The sequence below is a fragment of the Alternaria arborescens genome (assembly GCF_004154835.1).
Source record: "Alternaria arborescens strain FERA 675 chromosome Unknown contig_5, whole genome shotgun sequence".
Classification (NCBI taxonomy): domain Eukaryota; kingdom Fungi; phylum Ascomycota; class Dothideomycetes; order Pleosporales; family Pleosporaceae; genus Alternaria; species Alternaria arborescens.
The window spans coordinates 182952-207412 of record NW_021167860.1 but is presented as its reverse complement, the minus strand read 5'-3'; the positions used below and the strand labels follow the sequence as shown (position 1 = coordinate 207412).

The following is a 24461-nucleotide window of genomic DNA, read 5'->3' as shown; positions in this document are numbered from 1 at the left end:
TGAGGAGTCAGGACTTGGTCAAGCCATGCGATGTGTACGCAGGTGAGGGCCGAGGCCCCTGGTTGGGGGTCTAAAGTGCGGCTGAAAGCTCCAACCCCGCTCCTGATCTTGGAAGTCCGACGGTTGCCACAGCTTGATCCCATCAGCATCCATCAAGATAGGGCGCGAATGGGTAACAGCACTCGATAACCATCCGAAGTTACTGATGAAATCGAATTTGACGTCGCAACATGCGCGCTGCGCAAAAGATTTCCCTTAGTGAGGAGTGGTGGCGCCTGAAATCGCTCAGATCTCACAAGGATCGGTTGCAGAACACAACCAATTATCAGAAGCTTGACAAGTCGCAGTCGTTATCAGGAAACATTGGTGCCCAGAATAATGCTTTGCTTCTGGAAGACGGGTTACGAAATTTGATGAGGAGGAACGACTTGGACACGCTGTTCGACAACGGCCTCGATGACGACGCTCAAGATCAAGTCTTCGCATCTCTAACTTCGATATGTCTGGTTCTCGAGAGCATCGTTGACACCAATCTATGGACCGAACCACCATCTGAGAGCGGCAGCAAATATCCCAGAATCGATCGACTGTTACAAGAGTTGCGCAGCACTGAATGGCGGTTCCACATGGCATCCGGTTCCCGCGAACGAAAGCTGTTCGTGACCACGGATCCCAAAGTTATAAAGGAACAGATAGACAGTTTCAACACCTTCTGTAGCCGGCTCACACAACCAGAGACATGGGACTTTGAGGGTTCTAGTACACAGCAAGTAGAAGTTGAGCAACCTCGTGGATCGCGTAGTCATCTGCAGAAGGGCATCAACACTTTGCAAACACTGTTAAGCTGGCTTGTCAACATTAGGAATACAGGTTGTAGTGGATGTCACGAAGCTCTACTTCAGCTACCAGAATGGGATAAACCTACATCTTGCGAGCGTTTTCGAGAACAACATCTGGATCTATATCTCACTAGCTGCACATCATCGGAATGGCGTGAGAGCCATTTGCATGAACTAGCTGATCGGTATGTGCACTCCAGTTTACGAACATAAGCAGCTGAGAGGCGAGATCAAGTCTAACATGAAGAGAGCAGGAATCACGTTGACTGGTATCCAGCTGAAAGCTTCTGTGACGAGATCAAAGATCTCGAAAATCGCGACCGACTCACTCTTGCAACTTCCCAGAGCAACCTCTATGTCTATGCTAAACCAGATGGAGACCCATATGGAGACCTGAATTCTACAGCTTCAACAAAGGGGAAGCCGTCGAGAACCTTGAAGGAATTGCTTGAAAGAGGTGCTTTCTCAGGCCCAGATCCCTGGCGGCCGTGGTTGCAAAAGTTCGAACAGACAGAGAAACGCACCCTAGCTTCTACACTTGTCCTAGGCTCTTTGATCACTCTTGGAGATGCTCACTTGATCAAGTTCTGGGATCCAGACTCTATCTATTTCCTCTCAAACTCGGATGGGAGATACATACACGATCTACCTTACGCCCGATGTTCGGCTCTACCAATTGAGACCACAGAATCTAGTGCTAATGACAAGAATGAATGCGAATCAAGGTTCGCTTTCCTTGCTAGACTTCTGATGGAAATCGAATGTGGCGCCTCGCTTGAGTACTTGCACATGAACAATGACGGCGCCGACAATTTCGGGGATTACATCTACGATCAACGCTTAGCAGACTTGAGCGAATCGAAACGATCGTATCTGAAAGCGGTTCAGATGTGCTTCAGGTTCCAACTCAATTGCACGAGAGAATACAAACGTATGTCCGCCCAGGGGCATCAAGGCGGGCAAGCGGCTGCGACGAGAAACATCATACACAGTATTGTGCAACAGATCCAGAAGGCTGTCGGCAAGAAACTAGATGCGAGAAGGACACTGGATCGAGGCCTTGAGCGGCCAGCTACAAGTTACTCTCATTGTCCTTCGGTGTTATCCCAACCAGATCGACTCAGCATATCTAATGGCTCGCGTGTCTTCTCACCGGCAACAGTTGTATCACCTGTGATCAGCGATATAGTTATCCAGAAAGAGCTGCAGACCAGCACGAAAAAGCAGGTCAGATTTGATGAGCAAAACGATAATGGAGAAGGAATAGTCAACACAATCTCAGACGCTCTGGTGGACAGTCCAACCACAGCAGATCATTGTGAGCTCTTCGGAAAAACGAATGCCCAAGAATACCCGAAAGAGCTCTGTCAGTCCGCCAGGGAATGGAATAGAGAATTCAAAAAGCTGCGGATGAAGAAAACAAGCCTTCAGTCTGAGTCAAGGATCAAAGTTGCGATACTGGATACTGGAGCAGATATCACCAATCCCGACATTAGAGGCAACGTCTGTGATCACAAGTCTTTCATTGACGATGATGCGATGGTAGATCGTTCCGGTCATGGCACTCATATAGCCGGTATCATCCTTGATCTTACAACAAACGTCGATCTCTATATTGGGAAAGTCATCGAATCCCGCGAAAGTGAAGATAGACGTCCCATTATCCAGGCACTTGAACATGCGCGCAAGACATGGAAAGTGGACATGATCTCACTCTCCCTTGGTTTCCGCATTTCTAGTAATCCGGATTTAATGCAGGAAGCAATTGACGCTTGTATTAAGGCTGATATCATAGTCTTTGCATCGGCTTCGAATGATGCTGGAAACAAACCACGTACATACCCTGGCGACTACGACGGCGTTCTCTGCATCCACTCTGCTACTGGTTCAGGCAACTCTTCATCCTTTAACCCCTCGCCCGTTGACTTGGGACATAACTTCAGCTTCGTTGGAGATTGCGTTAAATCTTGTTGGCCAACGGCTAGACAAGATTTCGACAACCAGGAGCCGGGTCAGAAGTACCTTTCTGGCACGTCGATCGCAACGCCAGTGGCCGTGTCCGTCGCCGTATTCGTGATTAACTACATTCGAAAAAATCTGCCAGAACACCGCTGGAACATCAAACCTTGCTCTCCAGTAGGCATGCGTAAGATCTTCGAAGTAATAGCTCACAAAAGAGATGGCTATGACTGGGTGAGTCCAGGATATCACTTTACAGGAGACGAAAACCGGGAGGAGGAGATCAAAGCACGACTTAAAGCCGCCCTCCGAGCTTATGTTCCCAGGGCAGTATGTAGTATACAGGTGAAGCCAGAAGCCTGAATTTACAACTGAGATATATATACGATTGAACAACTCCGCCTTTCAGCCTCAAAGCTTACCATAATCTTCAGCACTGAGTTCGCCAAGAACAAACTCCTCAATCTTCAGTCGCTCGTCATCCTCGTCCTCTTCATCCGACTCTCCAGCAGCGAGTCTTGTAGAATCTACATCAGGGCCCTGGCTCCTCAGTTTTAGATCCTTCTGAATCCATCCCACAGTCGTAATCTTCTTGAGCTCTAGGGCAAATATGCGACTCTCGTTGATCTCACCCTTGAACATGTTAACAACTTGGCGATTCGTGTTGAACCCAATCTGCGGATCTCCTGTACTGCCGGTAGGATTTGGCACACCTGCCGCGAGGGTGATTTTTCCGATAGGCAGTTGTCCCTTGACCTCGCGTTCCTGCGCTTGCTTCTCGTCGAATAAGAGTTCCACCTCTTCGCAGATCATGATGCCTACCACAAGACACACTGGCGCGCGATAACGCGACGTCCACCGAGGAACGATCGCTTTGACATCTCGATCAGCTTTGAGCTTGCTCCAAAACTGGTCATGTTGCTGCAGCCGCTTGTATCGAATGAGCTTGCCGTTTAGCTCCACGCTACTTTCGGTGCTGCCTTTGAATGATAAGCCAGCGACGGATTCGAGAGTCGCGTTCCCTTCGTGACTTTTCGCTCCAGTGTTAGCGAGCACAAAGTCGGTCACCGTTCCTTCCTGGAAGTCGTGCGAGTTGTATTGTAGGGGCGAATCTACTGTCAGTCAGAAAGTGTTGTGTAGACACGCTCAACATGTACGTCATCCAACAGTACTCTTCACCGCTGGGTGCATACCAGGTACATAGTTGTTCGTCGGTCTCAGATACTCCTTAACAATCGACCCAAAAATCTTGTTCTCGAATTTCGCGGTATCGAGCCATGACTGATATTTGAGAATGACGAACTCTGGGTCTCCAATCATAGTATAAGTAAAGAAAGGCTCAGCGACTCGAGCTAATTAGGCAAGGATTTTCAGAACCTCTCATCTACCTACAGAGAAGAGCCAAAGCATTATGTATCGACATCGTAGACAGAGCACAGCCTCACATCTAAGGCTGTGTGCAGAGGCTGTGTGCATAAGCCTGCGTTGCTAGCTTTGAGGCTAAGGATCCATTGGACGTACTAGCAACAGTTCTAGATGTCGATAGGCAAACTCCATGGATGTCCCGCCCTCACAGATGCAATGTATCCATTAGGAGCTTCGCGTTGTTCTTGGTCGCGTGCGCCTACTTGTGTAGTCGTAAATTTGGCACTATGTTGAGTATGACGTCACGGTCTTGTGCGTTTCTGAGTTGACCCATGAATGGCTAGACTTGTGAAAGTCCGCCTTTCATGATTGTGATGAGGTGTGAATGGATGTAGGCAACATTGAGCGTTGATTGAAGAACCTTCGACCGGTTCGTGAACATTCCGGCATCGATGTGAGCCGTCCATAGTAGAAGGCACGGATAATATTCATCACGTGATTCACTACTTGTACCCATACCAAAGCGACCAAGTACATTTTGCAACATATTCGCTTTGCAAAGCATTTCATCTTCGAAGCATATTCTCTATGCGTGCTATTGATGGCAAGAAATGGTCAGCGGCGAATTGGATAGGATACTTGACATAGGAAACATGTGCAGTTAGTATGTCCTCACCCACCAGATTGTTCATCGTTGAATTTATGCCACATTAGACTTCTGCTTGACTGGAGTGACGAGTGGCGCGCTGTACACCTAGGAAGCGGGGATGATATTACCCCACCTGCCTAAACCAGAGAGACACTGTCTTGCCAGCACACGCGTAGTGAGACAACAGTGTGAGTTCTCTTACAATAGGAACTACGGAATCTATCATTGCTTTCACACGTCCGTGTTACGGTCTCGGCAAGGATTTCTGGGCCTACTCCATAGATCGTCTCGATTGGCTGCAAGATCAACCTTTTTCACCACAACGCCACCAGTAAGCCTTCTCTATTTTCAGTTTTCTAGGCCCTAAAAGGCTCGAGACTGATTGCGGTAGATATCATGGTGTCCTTCGACCAGCGCATTGTTCTCCCAGCGGAAACTCAGTCTCTCATCAGCACCCTTACATTCGTTCTCTTTCTCCTTGCTATCGCCTTTGTGATCCTCAGTATAATGATATATCAGTTGACCATGGCGATTCGGGTGCAGAATGAGATGTTGGGAATGAGAAATCGGATTCAGGCGAGGAGGGTGGAAGGCAAAAAGGAGTAGAGCCAAAAACGACGAGGAACACGGTGCGTACATGTAGCATTGGAACAATATAGGATCATTCATAATAACATATATTGGTTCCGTATAGCGGTCATCATTTATCTCCATACCGAAAGCTTTACCCGGGTTCTATGCCACACTTGGTTCGTTGGCGCTGCTTGTTCTCAGCCTTGATCTCTCCCTTGAGTACCTCATTAGGTTCATTCCACGCTTTGCATACTCATCAAAAGTTGCTTTCATCACGTGGTAACCCCAGTATAACCCAAGGCCAAAGAAATAGATTGTTGTCAGGCCAATGAGAGCGGCTGGTACAGAAAGCATGATCAGACCCAATCGGAGATTGTGCAGCATACCAACCAGAAACGAGCACACCATTGATATCCATGCAACACCACATATAACCTGCGTGGACAATGATCCTCCTAATGGGGGTACCCGAGTCTTGCCTTTCTTCAAACGTCGGTTGAGATGAATTGTCTTTACGTGAGACCATGCCCAAGAAAGAAAGTAGATAAATGCAGCGAGAGTGCAAAATACTGAGGTGATGCCACAAAAGTCATACACTATCAGATGTAAGTCGATAGCTCGACTTTTCATACTGAGAAATGTGCCAGCAAGCGAGAGTGGCAGGAAAAATGCGGCACAGTAAGTCAAGGCTGATAGACTTAAAGCTTGTCGTTGTTGCGCGAACCGATTGTATACATCCAGGCGTTTGTCAGCCACTTCCTCTAGATGCTTGAACTGCGATACCAGGAGCGAGCTTCCTATCTCGAGTCGATAAAGGGTTTTCTGGTAGTTTGCACGAAACTCCTTCGCGATAAGGTCCAGAACCCGAGGATCACTCATATGAGTAACGAATCTATGCATCTCCTCAGCCTTTCGTATAATCGATTGGGTGAATTCGAGACCGGCAAGGCGGTTGTCAAGGTGTTTCGTAACGACAGGAGCAAGGGTATCTACAGGTAGCAGTTCCTGTTCTAGCAGAATGAACTTCTCGAATATCGTGATATCAGTTTTCAGAAGTTTCAGCAATAAGAAACTCGGAAAATCCATGGCATGGCGTATAGGCTCATTGAGCCTTTCCAAGAATCGACAAGCAAATCGCCGCTGCCAAATCGAGGCTGGGACAGAATTGTCAGGTACGCCGACCTTTTCTTCGTCAGGTACACCGAACATTTCTTCACCAGGTACGTTGAACTTGTATACGCTGCTGACGTCGTACTGATCTCGGAAATCGAACCAAACAGCCGTATAGTGGTTCCCGGCACCTCGGATTATATGTATTTGACTGCGCACGACAAGCTGATTCATGCGCCTTTCTGATGGTATCATAGCATATTCGGATAAGAGCACCTTGTGAACCTGGCCAGGCTGTATAGAAAGCCAACCAAGGAGGCATCGCGGATCATATGGCATAAGCAGGTCTTCGTCGGCGCTTGATGTGTTGTTGGATTGGAAGGCGTATCTTTCGAGACCGTTTCTTTGGTGATTTACTCTTTCGACATATCTTACCGAAGACTCGATCTGCCGGAGTTCGAAAATGAAACGTGCGTCTTTGTGTGACGAGCAAAGGAAGATTTGCGCAGTTTCTGGCATCTGTGTCTGTAACGTAGCCGGCGGAACCTCTGACAGCGGGAGAAGCTTTGGAGGCTTAATCCCTTGTAAATCGAGCTCGAGCATAAGACTAACATTTCGAGGCAGGGCGGCAGAGGTATCGATGCGGATTTGTTCGGCGGGAGATCGAGCGATTGCATGTACGTCGTATCCTTCCACTCGATCCAACCAACGGTCATATATGTAATCCATGACTATGTTGACGATGCGACTGTATGTTTGTAACAAGATGAAAAGTAGGTACGAGAATCGCAGCTCACAGCGCGATCTTGCCCAGCTGATATTTAATAAATTACTGCAAGAAGACTAAGAAGTGAACACACATCCAGCGGGGTAATGCTTCTGCATTTGTGGAGGCTGAACGTGCGGCTGAGGATGTCATGCTGCCAGGCATTGACGACGGCGGCAACCACCATCGTAGCCGAGAACCCAGACAAAGCAGCAAAGCAGGGGTGCGGACAAGATTGAGAAAGGAAAAGGGAGAAAAATTGCTTGATAGGAATACTGGAATGAGATTTTTCAAAAGCTGCCTTCCTTGCTACTGCTTCTTCTTGACTCTACAAGGGTGTCATGTCCAAAAGAGGAAGAGCGACAAGCAAGCCACATGCATCCTAACAATAGCCTCACCAACAAGGCGCACTTGACCCGTCCACTGCCTATCATGCATTGCATTAAACGCCTACCAATAATCATACATCTAAGAAGGGAACCCCACAGCTGCATCAACGCCGTCGATCCCGACTACGACTCCTCGAGCGACTCCTCCGTCTACGCCTGTCTCTATCATCACGCCCCCTATCCCTACTCCTCTCCCTACTCCTTTCGCGGCTCCTCTCTCTAGGCTTACGATCGCGATCTCGCTCCTTGTCCTCAGCATCAGCACCAGAAGCAGAAGCACCATCACCAGGTTGGTAGCAATCACTCTCCAGTCTCCTACTGCCCCTATCCCTATCCCTATCCCTATCCCTCCCTCCATCCCAGCGATCGTAGTCCCTCGCCCGATACCCACGTCCACCGCGGTCCCGACTATCGTCTCTTTTACGTGGAGGAGGACGACTGTCATCGCGCTTGCGGTCACGCTCACGGTCCCGACTATCGTCGCGTGGCTTCCTTGCACTACCGCCCGCAGCACCCCCACCCCCAGGGACATAACGATCGATATTCTCCGGACTCCTGGAACGCGAGCGATTGCGGCGGCGCGCAGGTACAGGGCTCCTGGAGCGCTCCCGTCTTGCACCCCTCGAACGGGAACGTTCGCGGTCTCTCCGCCGCTCGTCGCGAGCCGGCGAGGGACTGCGTGTTCCGTAGCGTGATTTACGACGTGAGGTGTGGGTTTCGCGTGAGCGGCTCCGACTGTCGCGACGCGAGAGTTTGTCGTCTCGGTCGTCGCGGCGGGACGGACGGTAGGAGTGTCTGTCGTCGTCGCGGCGGGAACGGCGGTCGTCTTCGTAGCGGGAAGAACGTCGGTCTCTGTCGAGGCGGCTGCCGCGCGAGTGCGAGCGTGTTCTGCTGCGCTTTCTGGTGCTGCGTGCGATGCTACGGGATCTTGAACGACCTCGCTTCGAGGGCAGCTCGGGTGGTTTGTCCCATCTGGCCTTGGCTGATTCCGCTGCTGATGGGGCGTCTGTCATGGTGACATCTTCGCCCTTGGCTGGCGTACATGGAGCAGGAGATTTGGCGTCTTTGCTCGGTGACTGTTGCGAGGGTGAGGCGGGTTTGCTGTCGAGCCTGGCCAGTCGAGGATCACGAGGAACAATCGACTTGGGAGGCTGCGCCTTCCGCATAGGAGGTTCCAGAGATTCGGACCGCTCAAGGACAGGTCGCTGTCGTGATTTCTTCATTTGTTCGCTCTCCTGTAGTAGAAGTTGCAATGCCAAGTCGTCGTCCACCTTGATGTCTTTGATGTTTTCAGGCTTGATAGATGAACGGCGTTCGGGTGATCTGCTTCTTGTCCTGCTCCTTCGCCTGCTCCTGTCTCGTCCACGACGATCCCTATCGCGCTCGGGAGTCCTGCTACGGCCACGGCCTCCACGATGGCGCCCACCTCGATCTCGGTCAAGCTCCTCTTGTATGCGACGCTCTCGCTCGGCGTCTTCTTCGCGGATCTTCTTGAGACGGGCTTCTCGGCTCTTCTCGTGCTCCTCTCGCTCCTTTTTGAGGCGCAGGCGCTCTTCTTCTCTCTCTTTGTCAATCCTCTCTCGGTCTTTGCGACGACGCTCCTCGTCTTCCTTGTCGCGCTCTTCCCGCTCCTTGCGTCTCCGCTCCTTCTCCGCTTGTCGTTCTCTCTCACGGGCTTCGTCTTCTTCCTTCTCGCGGCGCTTGCGTTCTTCCCTCTTTGCCTTCTCCTCGCGCTCTCTCTCGCGCTCTGCCTCCAGCTCCTTCTCCCGCTTGGCCTCTCGCTTCTCTCTGCGAGCTTCTGCCTCTTGAGCCCACTCTTCTTCGCTCTTGCTACCTCGCTGTTCCTCCTCGGCGGCTGCTTCAGCTCCAATCTCCTGAATGCGGTACTCGCGCATTTTTGGCACCCCATGCTCGTCGATCAATTTATCCAACAAAGTGTTGACTGTGTTCATAATGTTGCCGTAGATGTCGCTGCGCTCACCAGCGCCTTCTATAAGCGTGGTTGCCATTCGGGGATCTTTGGACAGCAGAGAGGGATTGCGGTCAGTTTCGCGATCGACGAGCTCCTTGAGCGCGGCTTGCAGTTCATCCTTAGCAGGCTAGAGTGTGATTGTCAGCCTGCGGTGTTAGGATAACAAACATCTTGCCACTCACCCCTGACACGTATTGCTTCATCAGGTCTCTGCGTATATCGTCGTATGCGCCCTTCTTGCGAAACATGTGCACGAGGCTGTCGATAGCTGATCGTTTCGCCTGCGAAAGCGGGAGCTCCGAGGGCCTCAATTTCTTGCGCATAGTCGCAGCGCCATCGCTCTCTGGTGCGCGCTTGCGGCTGACTTCCGCCATGGATGATTAGTCGTGGTTGCGATCAGCCGTTTTGGTGTCGTTTGTGTCGCGGCCAGGCGCAGGATGTCGGGGGTGGGAGAGGCTGACGAGCAGCGAATGACGTAGAGGCGCCAGGCTGCTGCCCCAGCCGAAAATGGTTACAAGGAACGAATGGTAGGACGAGAAGTGAAAAAGTGAGAGGCAATATCAGGAGAGTCGCGAAATCGGCATTGTTGCGGAGGTGAGGTCGGCGGACGTTACTTCCGCATCCGCGTGGGTGGTTCGTTCTTGGCATTTCCGAGCTTGACAATGGAGCATCGCAAGCCATAATCCCAGTACAGCGGTGACAACGCGCCTCCACGACATCCGTCCCAATTGCTGCTGCTGCTGCACGCGACGACTTTCTCATACCAACACAACTATCACCATCACCCCAATTCACCATGGTCCACAAGGTCCTCTTCTGGAGCGGGCTCGGTACGTCCCCAACCGCCTGCGCGTGCCCACCAAGGACTCTGCTGACAACCTTTACCAGGTGTTGCCGCGAGGCTATGGCAGCTGGGCATTGAGATGCGCCCCCTCTTCAACAAGGAGTCTCTCTGGGTCTACCCCATCTACGCCGGCGCCGGTGGCAGTTTCGGCTACTGGCTCACTGGTGTTGAGCAACGGCAATTCCGACTCCTGGCCGACCGACGAGACGCCCTACTCGAGAAGAGACAGCGAAGGAAGGAGCGTGAGGAGGCTACCGGTACCTCCTAAGGTGCTGTCACCTGCAATGGCATGACGCGGGTGTGTGAGGGGTAGATAAAGCTGGGAGCTGGCAGCGGTATACACGTCTAGAGCGTCATCGCAATTATGCCGGGACCTGAGATATCATACGCTGCATTCAGTCTTCATGATGGGCTAAGTTTGGGGGTGCCATATCCGTGGGGGCTGCATCTGCGCGCAGAGCAGCTTTCCACCAAATCTTGGCTGGTGACTCGATTTGTACATATCCCATTTGAAAATCAACCACAAATGCAAAAACATAATCGCTCAGCCAATGTCAAAACGTGCCTTGAATGCGAGATATTGCCTAGTCGAGTAACGCGCTACACTACCCTAACGGATTAGTGCATGACTCTTGCCTCTGCTATTCTGAGCTTGTGAAAGAACATCCATGTTAACGAACACTCTGTCAACATCAATATGACTTGATAAGACCGCCCCAAAGACCCATGTGGTCAAAACTTGCTCCACGTATCTTGTCATGTCTACCGAGAACTTCCTTTGGCCTCATGGCCACAACTCAACCCCGGTCTCTTTAACGACGAACGGCACCCTCAGAGCCAAAGGCATTGTTGTTTTCTCCGGCGGCAGCGCAGCCAACAATCTAGTCGATGTGTTCAAGAAAGTAAGAGAAGACAAAAGGTGCCCGCTGAGCTACGTCATTCCTATCAGTGATAACGGCGGAAGCTCGTCTGAGCTGATACGCGTTTTCGGAGGGCCAGGTACGCAACGTTTGGTGCAAGAGTAGCACAACACTAACAGTGGCAGGTATCGGTGATGTAAGGAGTACGCGCATACCGAATAAAGTTTGTCGATCTATACTAATCCGCCTAGGTCGTCTCGTCCGTCTAATCCCGGATGACCCCGATCATGATGATAGCGAGAAAGCAGCCATCAAGACCTTCTTCAACCATAGATTACCCAAAGAACGTTCCTCGGCAAGAGAAGAGTGGTTACAGATTGTAGAGGCTGAACATGCACTCTGGACGAATATTTCAACCGCGAAGAAAGAGCTAGTACGGTCGATACTGAACGTTGTCGCATACGAAATCGTCAAGCGTCGTCGACCTTCATCAAATTTTGACTTTTCAGGTGCAAGCATCGGTAATCTATTTCTCACTGGGTATGTACAGTCGCTCATCTGAAGCTTTGTGTGTTCTTCTATTCATACACTGTCTCGCAATCCCATGTTGTGTTTCTCGCTCTGGCTATCGCAGACTCCCCTCTACCTTCTTATTATCATTGAAACCGTCGAAAATTAACGTTTCTAGCGCTCGCCTGTTCACCGGCTCCTTCGAATCTGCCATTTACCTCCTCTCCAGCATATGTTCCGTTCCCAGCCACACTTCCGTTCTCCCCGCAATAAACACCAATTTCACCCACCACATCTCCGTGAGCCTCGCAAACGGCGACACCATCACCGGCCAAAACTCCATCTCCCACCCCTCCATCTCAACCGCCCTAGTGCCCGGCTCAGACGCCCCAGCCATTGACGAAACAGAACAGCACGATCGAATCGAAGACGCCAATCTCCCCGGCTCGCTCCCCACCCTCCGGAAACAATACATCACCTTTTCCAAAGCCGACGAAGAGGAGCTATCAGCAAGAATAGAAAGGCTGTGGTACATCAACCCCTACGGCCAGGAAATCCGGCTCTCGGCCAATCCAACGGTGCTGAGTGCGCTGAATGATGCTCAGGCTGTTATATACAGCATCGGCTCGCTATACACGTCCATCATTCCTTCTTTGGTACTCAAAGGAATTGGAGAGGCTGTTGGCAACCCAGCTATCCGCTATAAGATCCTGATTCTAAACTCGACAATTGATCGCGAGACGGGGCCGTCGTCCGACCCATACTCCGCGCTTGATTTTATAGCCGCCATCGCAAAGGCATGTGAAGAGTCGAAGAATGTGTTTAGTCCTCTGGATAAGAGCCAGTATAAGAAGTACGTGACACACATCATCCATCTACAGGGGCCGGGGACTCCGGCGGTGGACCGAGATGAGCTTAAGAGTATTGGCATCGAGCCGATAAGGGTGTATGGGAAGAAACACGAAGGGGAGAATTTTGTGAGGTATGATGGGACGGCTTTGGTGCAGGCGCTAGAGGTTACGATGGGGAAGAGGGATCCGAGGATGCCTAGTCGACGGAACACTCTGGAGGGGCCGGCGAGATGATACTTGGACGGTGAAGTCAGGCCGATATCTCTTTTCTTACTGTAACGCGATGAACAGCCTGTGGGTAGACAGCGACTTTTTTCCATTGCCTCGAAGTCTATATACGTATGCCTTGCTATAAGCAATACTAATTATACGCCTTACCTCGATTAGTTAGCGGATAAATGCTCGTGCATCTAGCCCCTGTTGCAGCCTGCAAATGTGGGCCTTCTCTATACAAACCTCAGGCACCAGCAACCCCTAGATGGCATGACTCTTCTCACGATTCTCATAAAGATCCAGTGTGCGCGATGTGTATAGTTGACCTTGTTACTTCTCGCCGCTTTCTTGCATGCTCACAATCAATTCTACATCACCCACAATGTCTCTTCCGAATCTCACCTCAGGCGAAGATATCGCCGTGATGAATACCAGCGCATTCGAACTCCTCTACTGGCCTATCCTAGACAAAGAAGGCATATCAAACATTCGCGTCGCCGACAAAGAGAACAATACGTCTTCAAGTTCCAGAGCCTCTTTTACCAACCACCCCGTCGCCCTCGAACCAGCAACCGTTACAAACGCCTCTAAAATCTTCGTAACAGCAGAATGTCTCGCTTGTAATGAGGGCGAATGGAACGACGGTTTCGAAGGACAGCCAGAAGGTGTCGAGAGGCTAGAAGACTCGTGGGACTACTTCGTCGTCGAAACCGCTGACGGTAGCCCTGTACTCGTCCGCGACGTGGTCGCCCAAGTCCATGCATGGGCTGCCAATCCTTTCATTGGGGATAAGATCCGCGAAGGCATGGTTTGGATGTATAACGCCTCGTTTCAGCGCGGTGAAGATGGACGGTGCTCAATAGGCGTTGGCTGTGAAGACAACGTAGATGAGGTGCCAGAAGGTACCAAGATATTCTTTGAACACTTTTTCGAACATGGCCCTGATCAGGATACTGGCGTACCCGTTGTCTCTATAGAGTTTTGGGTGGAAGGGTGGATGGGAAATAGCGCGGAATACTTTTGGAAATCGCGCAGTGACCCAGAGCTTCAGTATGGGTTGTAGGTATCTCATTTCAGTTAATTGTGTTGGTGCCTTAGGGCCTTTGCTGAACGTGGTTTGCCAAGCAGGCACCATTGGCACGATCCGCAAGGCATGGTTTGCGCTTACCCTAATGGGGACCGTTGTCTCGCATGTATATATCGTCCAGCGCATCGCGCTTCCGAATCACTAGCAGCAGTCCTTTAGCTTTCCAAATGGAAACAATTATCGTATGCGTTGAGTCGGTGCTCACTTATCTTGTTGGGCCGCCGCCACAGCGCCCGGTTACCCAGTACACGACGCCGCCAAACAACGTCTACGGAGTACCGACACCAAGTGAAGCAAGCACAGCGCCGGATGATACAGAGACCTGGTACTGTGACTTTTGGGAGAAAGCTTACGCCGTTCCGCACAAGGACGGGAACAATATCATCATATACGAACCGAAAGAGACAGATATACCCGATCCAAGGGCCAGACCAGAATGGGTGAGCAAACGGTTGCGAAAGGCTTATGAGCTTCTCGGAGAAGGTCATCCAAGGATAGTGCGGTGGGTGCAGCGTAGATCCAGTGTGGTGTTATCGCTGATGTAATGATAGGTGTATCAGCCTTTTAGATAGCGATGCCGGTAATGGGGTGATTGTTGAGAGACTCAATCCAGGGCCACACTGGGGTGATCTCCCCGTCATGACTACACCTGTACAAGAGACGCCTTCCGGAGAGGATAAGATCATGCTGGCCTTGTACTATCGTTGGGCCTTGCAAGCACTGTCTGCCCTCAGCTTTTTCCACTCTCGCTCTGTGTATCTGACATTCTTCTCGTCTAGAAATGTATGGCTACGATCCGACTTTTCGCTTGCTATTACAGGTTTCATCAGCCTCGAAGGACCCGAGCTCGATGCCGATGCACTGAGAGACGCTTGGAAGCAGTCGAAGCGAGATGAGAGACAGGAGCGAGATCATCAGGCATTCGTTGCTGGTATGACACAAGAGCCAGAGCCCTCTGATGAAGAGAGTAATGAAGATAGCGAAGAGATTCCAGAGGGGTTCTCCGAATCTTGGAGTCAAGGAGAATGGGCGGGGGATGGTAACGCTTTGTTCTACGATGATTATTTCAACATCAAGTATCCTCGAGAAGGTGTATATCATCGCAAAGCTTTGTGAGTAACTGCCAATTTTGGTCCAGTCGTACTTGGAATGCAACGTTTCGCTGACCATCGTATTGTGATAAGGTTTTACTGGGCTAGCTTTGTCTGGGAGCTCATGACTAACGGTTTCACAGCCGAAGCGCCCTGGAAAAGGGACATAGACTGGAGTCCGTTCTACTCACCTGAAGGGCGCCCAACAGAAGAAGCGGCAGATTGGCGCGACCAGCTCCAAGTGCTAGAAGAGGCTAGGCTTGGAAGTGTATTGCTCAAAGCCTGGAAGGGCGAATACGAAAGTGCGGAGCAAGCTGCCGAAGATATCAGAAAGATCGCCGAGAAAGCAGGCATTGATGTCGTCAGCAGTACAGTGGAAGTAGGCGGCGATTGGATGAAGCTGTTCAAGGATGAAGTTGATATTGGCGAGCCTTGGGAGAATATTTTCGAGCTGGATGACGCGCAAAAGAAATGGGGAACTCGGACGCTCAGATTCAAACGGAAGACTACACATGTAAACTTGCTTACGATAGAGCAGAGTGTTTTAGCAGGGCCATAGCTCACTCAGATGTGTTGATACACACCAATTGGTACACCATCTGCGCGGCGAGTATCAGTCTTTGATGACCACATTTTTGAGCGAGAATTATCCGTGTCTTTAGCCTTGTAATGCCTCATTGCTGTGTTGCGCATGGATTTAATCAAAGGAAATAGCTGATGGTGAGCCGAAAGCCAACCATGTGCCGATGATGTGCACATGAGGCTCACGAAGTTCGTTGCGCAACATTTGATGACACGTCTGCCCGTTCAATGCATTTCGCAGTAGTAATCAGCTCGTCCAAAAACTTGTTCCGAGTCATCGAGACACCTTCTCAGTGTTTCCTTATCGGTCTGTCCAATGTTAATCGCAAAATTGGCCACTGCCTGGCATCGTGTGTCCGAAAGTGTAGATAAGATCGCCTAGTAATGTAACGCCATCATGACTCCTGCCGCTGCCTGATAGATGCGCGAGCTTGGTTGCTAAACGATCAATCTAGCGGTCAAGAGAACGCTAAAAGCCAGTGGAAGGCTGCATCGCGAAGCGTGGGTAGGCAAACCATCGTGTTCGGCCTTGTCTCAGGCATGCAAGTACCCGTGGATCGTGCCAACGAGATTGCAACCCCAAGAAGTGCCGTGTGGTCCAGATCCTGATTTCTACGTGCCGATCACGACATTTCTGCTCGATTTCGATGCTAAGTATTGTTTATCAGTCCATCCTTCCAGTCTTGAAATGGCGGTATGTTACATCCTAATTGGACTTGCACTACACGAGGCATTGGCATTCTCGGTAGAGAAGCACCCGGGTGATTGAAGGCTTGAATTGATGCCTTGACGCTGGTAATTAGAATATTGAGGCGACTGGCACGAGCCGATGAGCCCGGGCCGAGACTGATCCTGAGATAGTTCTGATAACAATGCATACGCCAGCATACGCATGTGTCCGGTGAGTGGATATTAGCAAGGGAGAAAGAAATGTATAATTGACGCGGCTCCTTGCAGGCGTTGTAGTCATTCTCGCCTATTGGAGATGATTCTGTAATTCGGTTGTGGTATTTCAACCCAGACATGCATAAGGCTGGCTGTCGCAGGTGTCATTCAGCGGCCAATATGCGTGTCATACAGCGTGCATCCGGTGTCTGTCGATAGGGTCTCCGGATTTGATATTGTCCGCGAGCTTCCGGCAAGAAGGCTATTGGTTAGGTAGGAGGCTGAAGATTGGAGGGCGTGACGAGGTGCATGGAGGGGCGTCAAACTCTAGTTGAAAGAGCGACAGCAATCCAATGTGCAGTAGTAGATCGACGCTGCGCGAACTTATGCTGAGCCGCGCTGCAGAACGATCTCGAACTCATGCAGTCCAGAGGGGAGCTCAACCAATATCAGTTGTAGAGGTGTGATAGTGTTGCGATACATCGAGTGGCGAAGCGCGAAAATGTTTGACATGCACTGTAGTGATGCAAGTGGGGGGGCTGAGTGAGATGAGTGAACTGATTGCAGATGCACAAGAAAGGTACAGACTGCGCCTGTGACAGCGGGTACAAGTAAAGCGGTCGAAGGACTTCTGTGCAACCGGCGGGATCTCATTGCGTCTTGCGGCTGTCCGTTGGATGCATTGGCCGAGCGGGACCAAGGACAAGCTGATAGACTGGACGTCAGCAGACATTCTTTTGGCGATCCTAAGCGAGTGTCCAAGTAAATGGTCCTGATATTTTGTGTGCACCTTGGGTTGGTGGCTTGGTGTGGTCAGTTGCCTTCTTTTGGCTGAGTTGAAGCGGAAGGGTGTGGTGAACGGTGCATGGGCCAAAAGTGGGGTAATGACGCCTTGTTAGCGTCGACGCGTCAATGAGCCATGGCTTCTTCGCGCACTGTTAACGTCTCCTACACGACGACTTGATGTCTTCAGCTCGAGAACGGGCAGGGGAAAACAACAGCATTCGCGTCTGCAACTCGCGAATCGATCCTGAACGCTGCAGGTGTAATGCAAGTGCGACCAATTACGAACACCACCACCACCATCAGGCTGCATGCGATAACAGATAGACAGCAGCTACGAGTCCTTCAATGCACAAGCGCGTCGTGCATATGCATGTTTAGGATGATTCGTATTTGGTCCGGTCACTTTGCGGCTCAAAGACATATGGCAAGCAAAGCTATGCTGCATGTTCACGCAAAAGGGCGGGGCTATTTGCCTGTTTCCTCCTCAGCCTGGTGGCTTAGACCGGTGAAAGCCCTGATATTCATACCATAGTGGGGCTTTCGAGCGCCCTATAGGACGACCAATCATCTCTTGTTTCATGTATACCCTGGGAAAGGGACTGGATATGGTTACTGTACTCCAACAAGGACCCCTAACTCCGCTTGCATCAACGCGGTATCACTACTGCTGCGGGTATAGATCGAGAGCGAGCATCTTCGAGTGTAATAGCCAGAATGCTCGACCTATATCTTCGGTCAAGGTCCTCCTGTTTCTGCCTTAGATACTGAAGCTCGCCCTATCATTCACTTCCCGTGTCTTAATCCTGCTACACTCCCTTTTCGATCACCAACAACAAGATTTTCTCTCATCTGATCATAATCTGGCTAGCACTTCCTCTTTGGGAAATCACGCGCAATAGTCTCCTTGAACCGTACGATGGCGGCTCAACAGCAAGCGCAATACCAAGCTCAGGTACATCAACACCAAACCGTTGGCCAACAGCGCCAAGTTCCGACTGGACAACAGCAACAGCAGGCCTTTGGACAGGCCCAACAAAGACCAGCGCAATCTCAGCAGCACCCTCTGAACCCATACGCCAACTACGACCCCCAATTAGCATCTTTCATCTTGGAGAAACCGAAACATGCTACTTCCTGGGAGGATGCCGAGCCCGAGAGGCAACACGTTGCACTTCAAGAGCTCCAGAGTGAGCTTCACAAGTTCCGTCGAAACCATGGCAACGTCAAGAAGAACATGAATGATATTCCCTCCCCAAATTGTCGCCGGATCATCAACGAGCTCGTCGAGGACCAGAACGTTGAACTCGCGAAGTACAATCGTTCGATTCAGTATAGGATCGCAAGCGTTGTCAACAAATGGCGATCAGTCAACCGTCGCGAACGTCAGCTCGTGCGTGTAGACATCATACTGGAGACCGAACCTTCCGGATTTCAAGAGCCTATGCAAGCGAAGATCATGGTTCCGGGTGGCCCTCAAGATCCGAACAAGGTCAAGCAGGTTAATCCTCAGAATCAACATTTCTCGAACCAACCCAACCCTGGCCAGAACTTGGCCCAGCAACAGCAGCAAAGACCTACGCAGCAGCAGCAGCCACATCCATCCCAGCAACATCCATCCCAGCAACATCCATCCCAGCAACATCCAGGTCATGGCAACATCAACCAAGGGCCCATTCCTGGAAACCCACCTCCGCCTCCGCCGCCTCCGGGTGTGCCACACGATATGGGTGGGCCTCCACACCCACCCATGAATGGTGGAGGTCGACCCATGCCAGGGCCCATGCAATACCCACAGCCCCATCATCCCCCCAATGGTCAACATCCTATGCCTGGAACGTTTCCAGAACAATTGCCAATGCCACCGCATCATATGAGGCACAATCAAGGCCGGCCAATAGAGGTGCTGAACCCTACTCACCATCGACATCAGAAGCCAAGACGCAAAAACCATCGCGATACTTCCAGCTCGTCGTCTGATAGTGAATCTTCGTGGGAAGATGAGTCTGAGGACTCCAGCTTTGTCAACATCGAGCACGATGATCATATCGATGCTGGTCGACGCGAACGTGGACGTCAGCGACACTTCAAGAAGCCGAAGAAGAGCCAGAAACACCGATCACTCAGCAAAGCTCGAGGTCTTAGTCGCAGTCGTAGTCGGAGCCGAAGTCGTGCACGTAGAAACAATGCCGACCCTTATTCTCCAAAAGTTACCCGCCGACGCCGAGCCTCCGACCTAATTGATGATCCTCGCAATGGTAGACTCAGTCCAGAGTCTTTCACTACCGACTCTTCTCGGGGCTCTCACAACAAGATTTCAGGTCACATACCACCTGTTCACATCCACTTGAACACCAATAACGTCGTGGAAGACCGTACACGCAACGGTAATGCTCTACCAACTGACCTTTACAATGGAAAGAGGAAGGGAGGAAAGCAATACACCGCACATGACATGGCTCGTGAGAGCTCCAGCTCATCGTTGGAACGTGGAAGTGGGACTGAGTCTATGAACACTACATCTGCCCACACAGCGGATGATGGTGTCTGGGACAGGCCTATCCGTCGCCGCCCTTCCTTTAAGCATGTGCATAGTCGCCGTAAGTCGCCTTACAGAGGCAAACCACAAACTGTGCTCGATCAGCCGCACCCCAGCCACATCTACGATGAGGAGATTAACCACCGTGGGGCACAGAAGATCAGGTATCCCGACGAGCTCGTAGACGACTATCCACATCCCCGCAGCCCTCGTGTACACATGCGTGAGCCCGAATCATACTTCGATGATCATGCAGCGCATACTGTCCGTCCAAACATGCACCACCGTCGCGCCACCATGGCCAACCTACCTAACGCCCACAACCCCTTTGCGCAAACGCACTTCCCACCCAAACCACTTCGCGCCTCGTCATACCTTGCGGATAGGCATGAATTAGGCTACAAATTTCCTCAGCAACGTGCGCTCACAGACCGAGACGAGCCAGATGAGCGATTTGGGCTAAGTGATATCCACGCAGCTCTTGAGCATATCCAAGAGAAGAAGGACATGAGATATTCGATGAGGCGGCCGAATGTATTGGGTAGGAGGGACTCCGCGTTACAGTATGAGGATGAGTGGAATATTAGAGTACCTTTAGGTGGTCGTCGTGGAGGTTACGAGAGGTACTAGGCGATGTGTATGCTCTCTTGTTTCGCTTCCCTTTCCAGTGCCCTTTGCCTTCTATATTATTGCATCGCTCTTTTGGCGATGCAAGATAGCCGATATGTCTCTTCGACTCGCTACATTGTTTACACTTCTTTTGCACGGCACAGGGCCTTCTTGCGGTATGTTTCTCTAGGTCTTTGGGCATGTTTCATCATCTTGTATCATACACTCGTTGCCGACTAAGATATATACACTTCGTATCAAAATGATTCCAACTATCGTCTTTAATGAATCAAACCCACCCAGCAGGCAGAGTTTCTACTGGATGGGGAAAAAAGCTACGGAAAGCCTACTGCAGCTTCAACACCTTCAAGTATGATCTTTGGGTGCTATGAGGCGCAGAGTGTACGAGTTTAGAATGCATTGATTGGATGCCTTGTTGACCTTGGCATCAGCTTCGCGCCTCACCAACGCCTTCCGATTGGACTTTTTGCAACCGATGAGCATGATGATTGAGCTGGATTGGTTATTGTCTCGTATTATCGCACTGATTGTGGCGCCGGAAGAATTCTTCGAAATCGATCGGTAGTCGCAAGGCTGAGACTTTCCAATCGCTCTTATGCTAGACCTCCACCGCCTCAGCCTTCCTCGCCCTCTCCTACATTCGCAAAACTGTGGATATAATCTCAGAGCCGTCACAGGCTCATCCCGAGGGCCTATATGCTGATATAGTAGAGAAACGAAAAGCCGAGCTGATTGCAGCACCATGGGAAGGTTACATTGATGATTTGTCTGTTACTGGATTAAGTCGAAGATTGGTTGGTACGTAATACATTCCATTCACAACTACACGAGCTCATCTCATAGATGCTCGCAAGATATATGTGAAGATCTCCATCACGGACAGCGCGCAGGTTTTTGCGGCTCAAGAATTTACCACTACTCCTCAGAATCGCGCGGGGAAAAACGAATGGTCTTTGAGTAGGGAGTCATCTATGTACGTTGTAGGACGTCGAATTGCTCAACGTGTGCTCGCACAAGCGTAGGAAGATTGTGCCTACATCGACTTTCATGGTATCTGTATTCGAGACAGATTCGTCCAAATCACCTCCTGAGACACTGAAGTACAAATCTGGACAAGAACGCATAGCCTTGTTAGATTTCGCACATAGAGGTCGAAGTAGTTATAATACCGGGTACAGCGCCGGCCCTTTACATATGTTGGAGGAGACCGAGCAGTCCTGTAGCTTCGCGATATCCTTCACTATGCAAACTGACAACGGATGCAACAAGAAAGCGGCCCAGCTCGAGGTAAAAGACTTGCGCAGTGGGCTCGTAGAACGGCCATTGTCTTGAGCGTCATCCTGAGATGGAAGCTACTAGATAGACTGTTCTATTTATCTCTACCGTCATTGCTTTCTCGGAATATAAAGAATGCCTTTCACTATACAGTGACTTTCGTTAGGTCGCTAGCTGTATAGGCCGTCTCCGACAAGCGTTTCCTACATTCACCAAGCAGCATTAACAACCCACGATCCGTTGAGACAGTAATAGCTTCTCCATATACGCTTATGGAGGGTAATAGTGTGGAAACGTTATCTGAGAAAGCAGAGCCCAGATGCAACGATCTGCGCACAATTTCATGTACCAGAACCAGTATTGCGATAACGGTTGCAGGTTCCGCGGTCGACGAAGAAGAAGCACGTCATGCATGCGTGCCTCACATCGCTTGTACCTGCCAAGCCATCAGGGGCACCATGTGGGGTGACTCCACCGCAGACGCGCCTCCAACGTCCACTAAGACGCATCCAAATGCCATGTCCACCACAAAAACAACCTTTCGGCACAAGCATCACCTGCTCTCTTTTGCCTCTAGCCTTCGATTTCCGATGCAAAGACACCTTGCGCCGTCCGATAATGCACAATAGCGGCAAATGGGCTTAGGTAGGCGCCACTAAAGTCCCGAGGTGCCCAAAAGTGCGCGCGCTCTGCCAGCCATGCACACGGTAGACACGAGAACACGAGCCCCCATCCGAAACACGTCTAGCCCCACGGAGATGAACGTGCCTTCTGGGCACGCTGACTGGGCGGTCATCATTGGGCGGGCCCCGGCAGAGTATTGGTATGCTTGTTCTTTACGAGATGCTATGCTTAGGGGCTGAGAGGGCCAGAACTGGCTGGGCAGGACAGGGCAAGTGGATGGGAGATAAAGACGCTGTTTTCTGTCGTTCGTGATGCGCGCGCGTGTTGGGCTCTCTCGCATTCACTCAGCTCCTAGTCGGTCTTTACTCTGGATTTTCTCTTCGTCTTGTTAATATATCCTACTGTCTTACTGCTTGCTTGCACGTCTCAAAGTCCGCGGACCATCAGTATTGAGTTTCACCTCTACCGTTACTAGTGTAAAACACCGGGTTAGGTACCCAGACCAGAAAGTAAAAGATGAAGGTGGTCGTTGCGTTGTTTGGCCTTGTAGCTCTTGCGCTTGCGCAAGAGACCTCGAGCTGTAAGTTTAAGTCAAGCAATAGTGCTGAAGGTTGTTTGGTGAATACAACTCTAATCAAGCGATCCGACATGTAGATACCGGCCCAATGTTCGACCCGGACACTGCGCCATTCTTCGGCCCAAGCACCATTGTCTATCCATCAGTCACCGAGTCCGCTCCAGTACTCTCAACTTTACCCACACTCACGGCGTCGAGGAGCTCAGGTATCATCTCCATGTCTAGCGCTATGGCCAACTCGACACTCTCGACTTCGACGCTATCGCGCAACTCTACAACCTCGCATTCCTCAACGCATTCCTCAACACACTCCTCTACGTCAGTTAGGACTTCGCGCACAGCGACACCTACGGCTGATGAGACTACGACGAGTGCATCGGCCCCAGCTGAGACGGGTGCAGGTGTCGTGAATTACCCGGAGACATTCGGAGCTCTCGTGGGAGGCCTTGTAGCTGGATTAGCGATGCTGTAGCAGGCCGTCATAGTTTTGTGGTAAAGAACGGAAAGCTGAAAAGCAACACCTTAAGTATAATAGTCGTCGAAAGGTCTAGCGATGTATAGGGCCAACATAATAGGGTATATTGTGATGTGCTCGTAGAGTTGACTTGAGCCTGTCTGTCAAAGTCATCTAGCATACTTTTCCCTGGTCAAAACCAAACGCCTAAGAAACGCCGTCACAATGCAACTAAACTGAGCATTTGTTCCTTCTCGCTTGTTCCTTACTCCTCCATAGCTCCAACCTCGGTCACAGACTCGGTCGCCTTGGTGTAGTAGGCCTTGAGGTCGATCTTGAAGTCTGCCATGGCCACACCGAACATTTTCAGTAGCGCTGTTTGATGGCTGTTCATGACCTTGCCCTCTTCCGCGACGGTATACGGTACATCCAACACAATTTTGCCTTTGTCGAGCCTCGTTGGCATGCCCCATTTCCTGATGGTGGTCTCCATGCTGTGCGGGAGGGGCACGTCCTCGTCTTCGGGAATCTCTCCACCTCTTGAGTGGACTACACCGGCGGGGACTGTGAAGGTCTGTGTAGCAACGATACCGGCGCGCGCAAAGTCGGTTTGCGAGTAGTTGGCAAAGTACTCGATCATCTCACTGGGGTCGCGGTTGGTGAAGAAAAGTCCAACATTGCCGTTGAGATGCTGGCTAAGCTCCGAGAGGTTGGTGAGGTGCTCTTCAGCTGGGGTGAGTCCAAGCGCTTTCGCCATTACTTTGGTCTTTCCGAAGAAGAATCTGCGCGATCGTTAACCATGCGCGCTTTCGGTAAAAGCGGTCCCATAGACATACCGGCTATCGGCAAACTCTTGACGAAGTTCCTTGAGGTATGAGTTGCGCATGTTCTCTACGGCGAAGACAAAGATGTGCTCAAAATTGTCCGCCGCTTCCTGGACATTGGCAAAAAGCTTCAAAGACAGCTCCTTGCCCTTCTTGTCCGTCTTGGTAAGATGTACGACCTTCGCGCGCTTTGACTTCGGCATTTTGGCG

At 50.9% G+C, this 24461-nt stretch overlaps 10 protein-coding genes across 10 annotated transcripts; 7 read left to right on the top strand and 3 right to left on the bottom strand.

Annotated features, from left to right (window-relative positions):
* Positions 1 to 230: 230 nt before the first annotated feature.
* On the top strand, positions 231 to 3161 carry AA0111_g2730 (hypothetical protein; the record flags this gene model as incomplete). The annotated part of the gene is made up of 2 exons (XM_028648534.1): positions 231 to 1024; positions 1094 to 3161. 2 exons carry the CDS (start codon positions 231 to 233, stop codon positions 3159 to 3161), a joined length of 2862 nt encoding a protein of 953 aa, XP_028509318.1.
* Positions 3162 to 3209: 48 nt separating this feature from the next.
* On the bottom strand, positions 3210 to 4118 carry AA0111_g2729 (hypothetical protein; the record flags this gene model as incomplete). The annotated part of the gene is made up of 2 exons (XM_028648532.1): positions 3210 to 3910; positions 3992 to 4118. 2 exons carry the CDS (start codon positions 4116 to 4118, stop codon positions 3210 to 3212), a joined length of 828 nt encoding a protein of 275 aa, XP_028509590.1.
* A 3636-nt stretch (positions 4119 to 7754) lies between these two features.
* Positions 7755 to 9996, bottom strand: AA0111_g2728 (hypothetical protein; the record flags this gene model as incomplete). Its single annotated transcript, XM_028648531.1, has 2 exons — positions 7755 to 9749; positions 9805 to 9996. The coding sequence occupies 2 exons, from the start codon at positions 9994 to 9996 to the stop codon at positions 7755 to 7757; spliced, it is 2187 nt and encodes a 728-aa protein (XP_028509591.1).
* A 422-nt stretch (positions 9997 to 10418) lies between these two features.
* AA0111_g2727 (hypothetical protein) lies at positions 10419 to 10734 on the top strand (the record flags this gene model as incomplete). Its single annotated transcript, XM_028648530.1, has 2 exons — positions 10419 to 10452; positions 10511 to 10734. The coding sequence occupies 2 exons, from the start codon at positions 10419 to 10421 to the stop codon at positions 10732 to 10734; spliced, it is 258 nt and encodes an 85-aa protein (XP_028509598.1).
* Positions 10735 to 11224: 490 nt separating this feature from the next.
* AA0111_g2726 (hypothetical protein) lies at positions 11225 to 12921 on the top strand (the record flags this gene model as incomplete). The annotated part of the gene is made up of 4 exons (XM_028648529.1): positions 11225 to 11465; positions 11512 to 11529; positions 11578 to 11866; positions 12015 to 12921. The coding sequence occupies 4 exons, from the start codon at positions 11225 to 11227 to the stop codon at positions 12919 to 12921; spliced, it is 1455 nt and encodes a 484-aa protein (XP_028509599.1).
* A 361-nt stretch (positions 12922 to 13282) lies between these two features.
* AA0111_g2725 (hypothetical protein) lies at positions 13283 to 13963 on the top strand (the record flags this gene model as incomplete). Its single annotated transcript, XM_028648528.1, has 1 exon — positions 13283 to 13963. The coding sequence occupies one exon, from the start codon at positions 13283 to 13285 to the stop codon at positions 13961 to 13963; it is 681 nt and encodes a 226-aa protein (XP_028509596.1).
* Positions 13964 to 14154: 191 nt separating this feature from the next.
* AA0111_g2724 (hypothetical protein) lies at positions 14155 to 15637 on the top strand (the record flags this gene model as incomplete). The annotated part of the gene is made up of 3 exons (XM_028648527.1): positions 14155 to 14489; positions 14539 to 15099; positions 15172 to 15637. The coding sequence occupies 3 exons, from the start codon at positions 14155 to 14157 to the stop codon at positions 15635 to 15637; spliced, it is 1362 nt and encodes a 453-aa protein (XP_028509597.1).
* Positions 15638 to 18247: 2610 nt separating this feature from the next.
* Positions 18248 to 20497, top strand: AA0111_g2723 (hypothetical protein; the record flags this gene model as incomplete). The annotated part of the gene is made up of 1 exon (XM_028648526.1): positions 18248 to 20497. One exon carries the CDS (start codon positions 18248 to 18250, stop codon positions 20495 to 20497), a length of 2250 nt encoding a protein of 749 aa, XP_028509594.1.
* A 2415-nt stretch (positions 20498 to 22912) lies between these two features.
* Positions 22913 to 23445, top strand: AA0111_g2722 (hypothetical protein; the record flags this gene model as incomplete). The annotated part of the gene is made up of 2 exons (XM_028648525.1): positions 22913 to 22976; positions 23051 to 23445. The coding sequence occupies 2 exons, from the start codon at positions 22913 to 22915 to the stop codon at positions 23443 to 23445; spliced, it is 459 nt and encodes a 152-aa protein (XP_028509595.1).
* A 247-nt stretch (positions 23446 to 23692) lies between these two features.
* AA0111_g2721 (hypothetical protein) lies at positions 23693 to 24454 on the bottom strand (the record flags this gene model as incomplete). The annotated part of the gene is made up of 2 exons (XM_028648524.1): positions 23693 to 24209; positions 24264 to 24454. The coding sequence occupies 2 exons, from the start codon at positions 24452 to 24454 to the stop codon at positions 23693 to 23695; spliced, it is 708 nt and encodes a 235-aa protein (XP_028509592.1).
* Between the last annotated feature and the right edge of the window lie 7 nt (positions 24455 to 24461).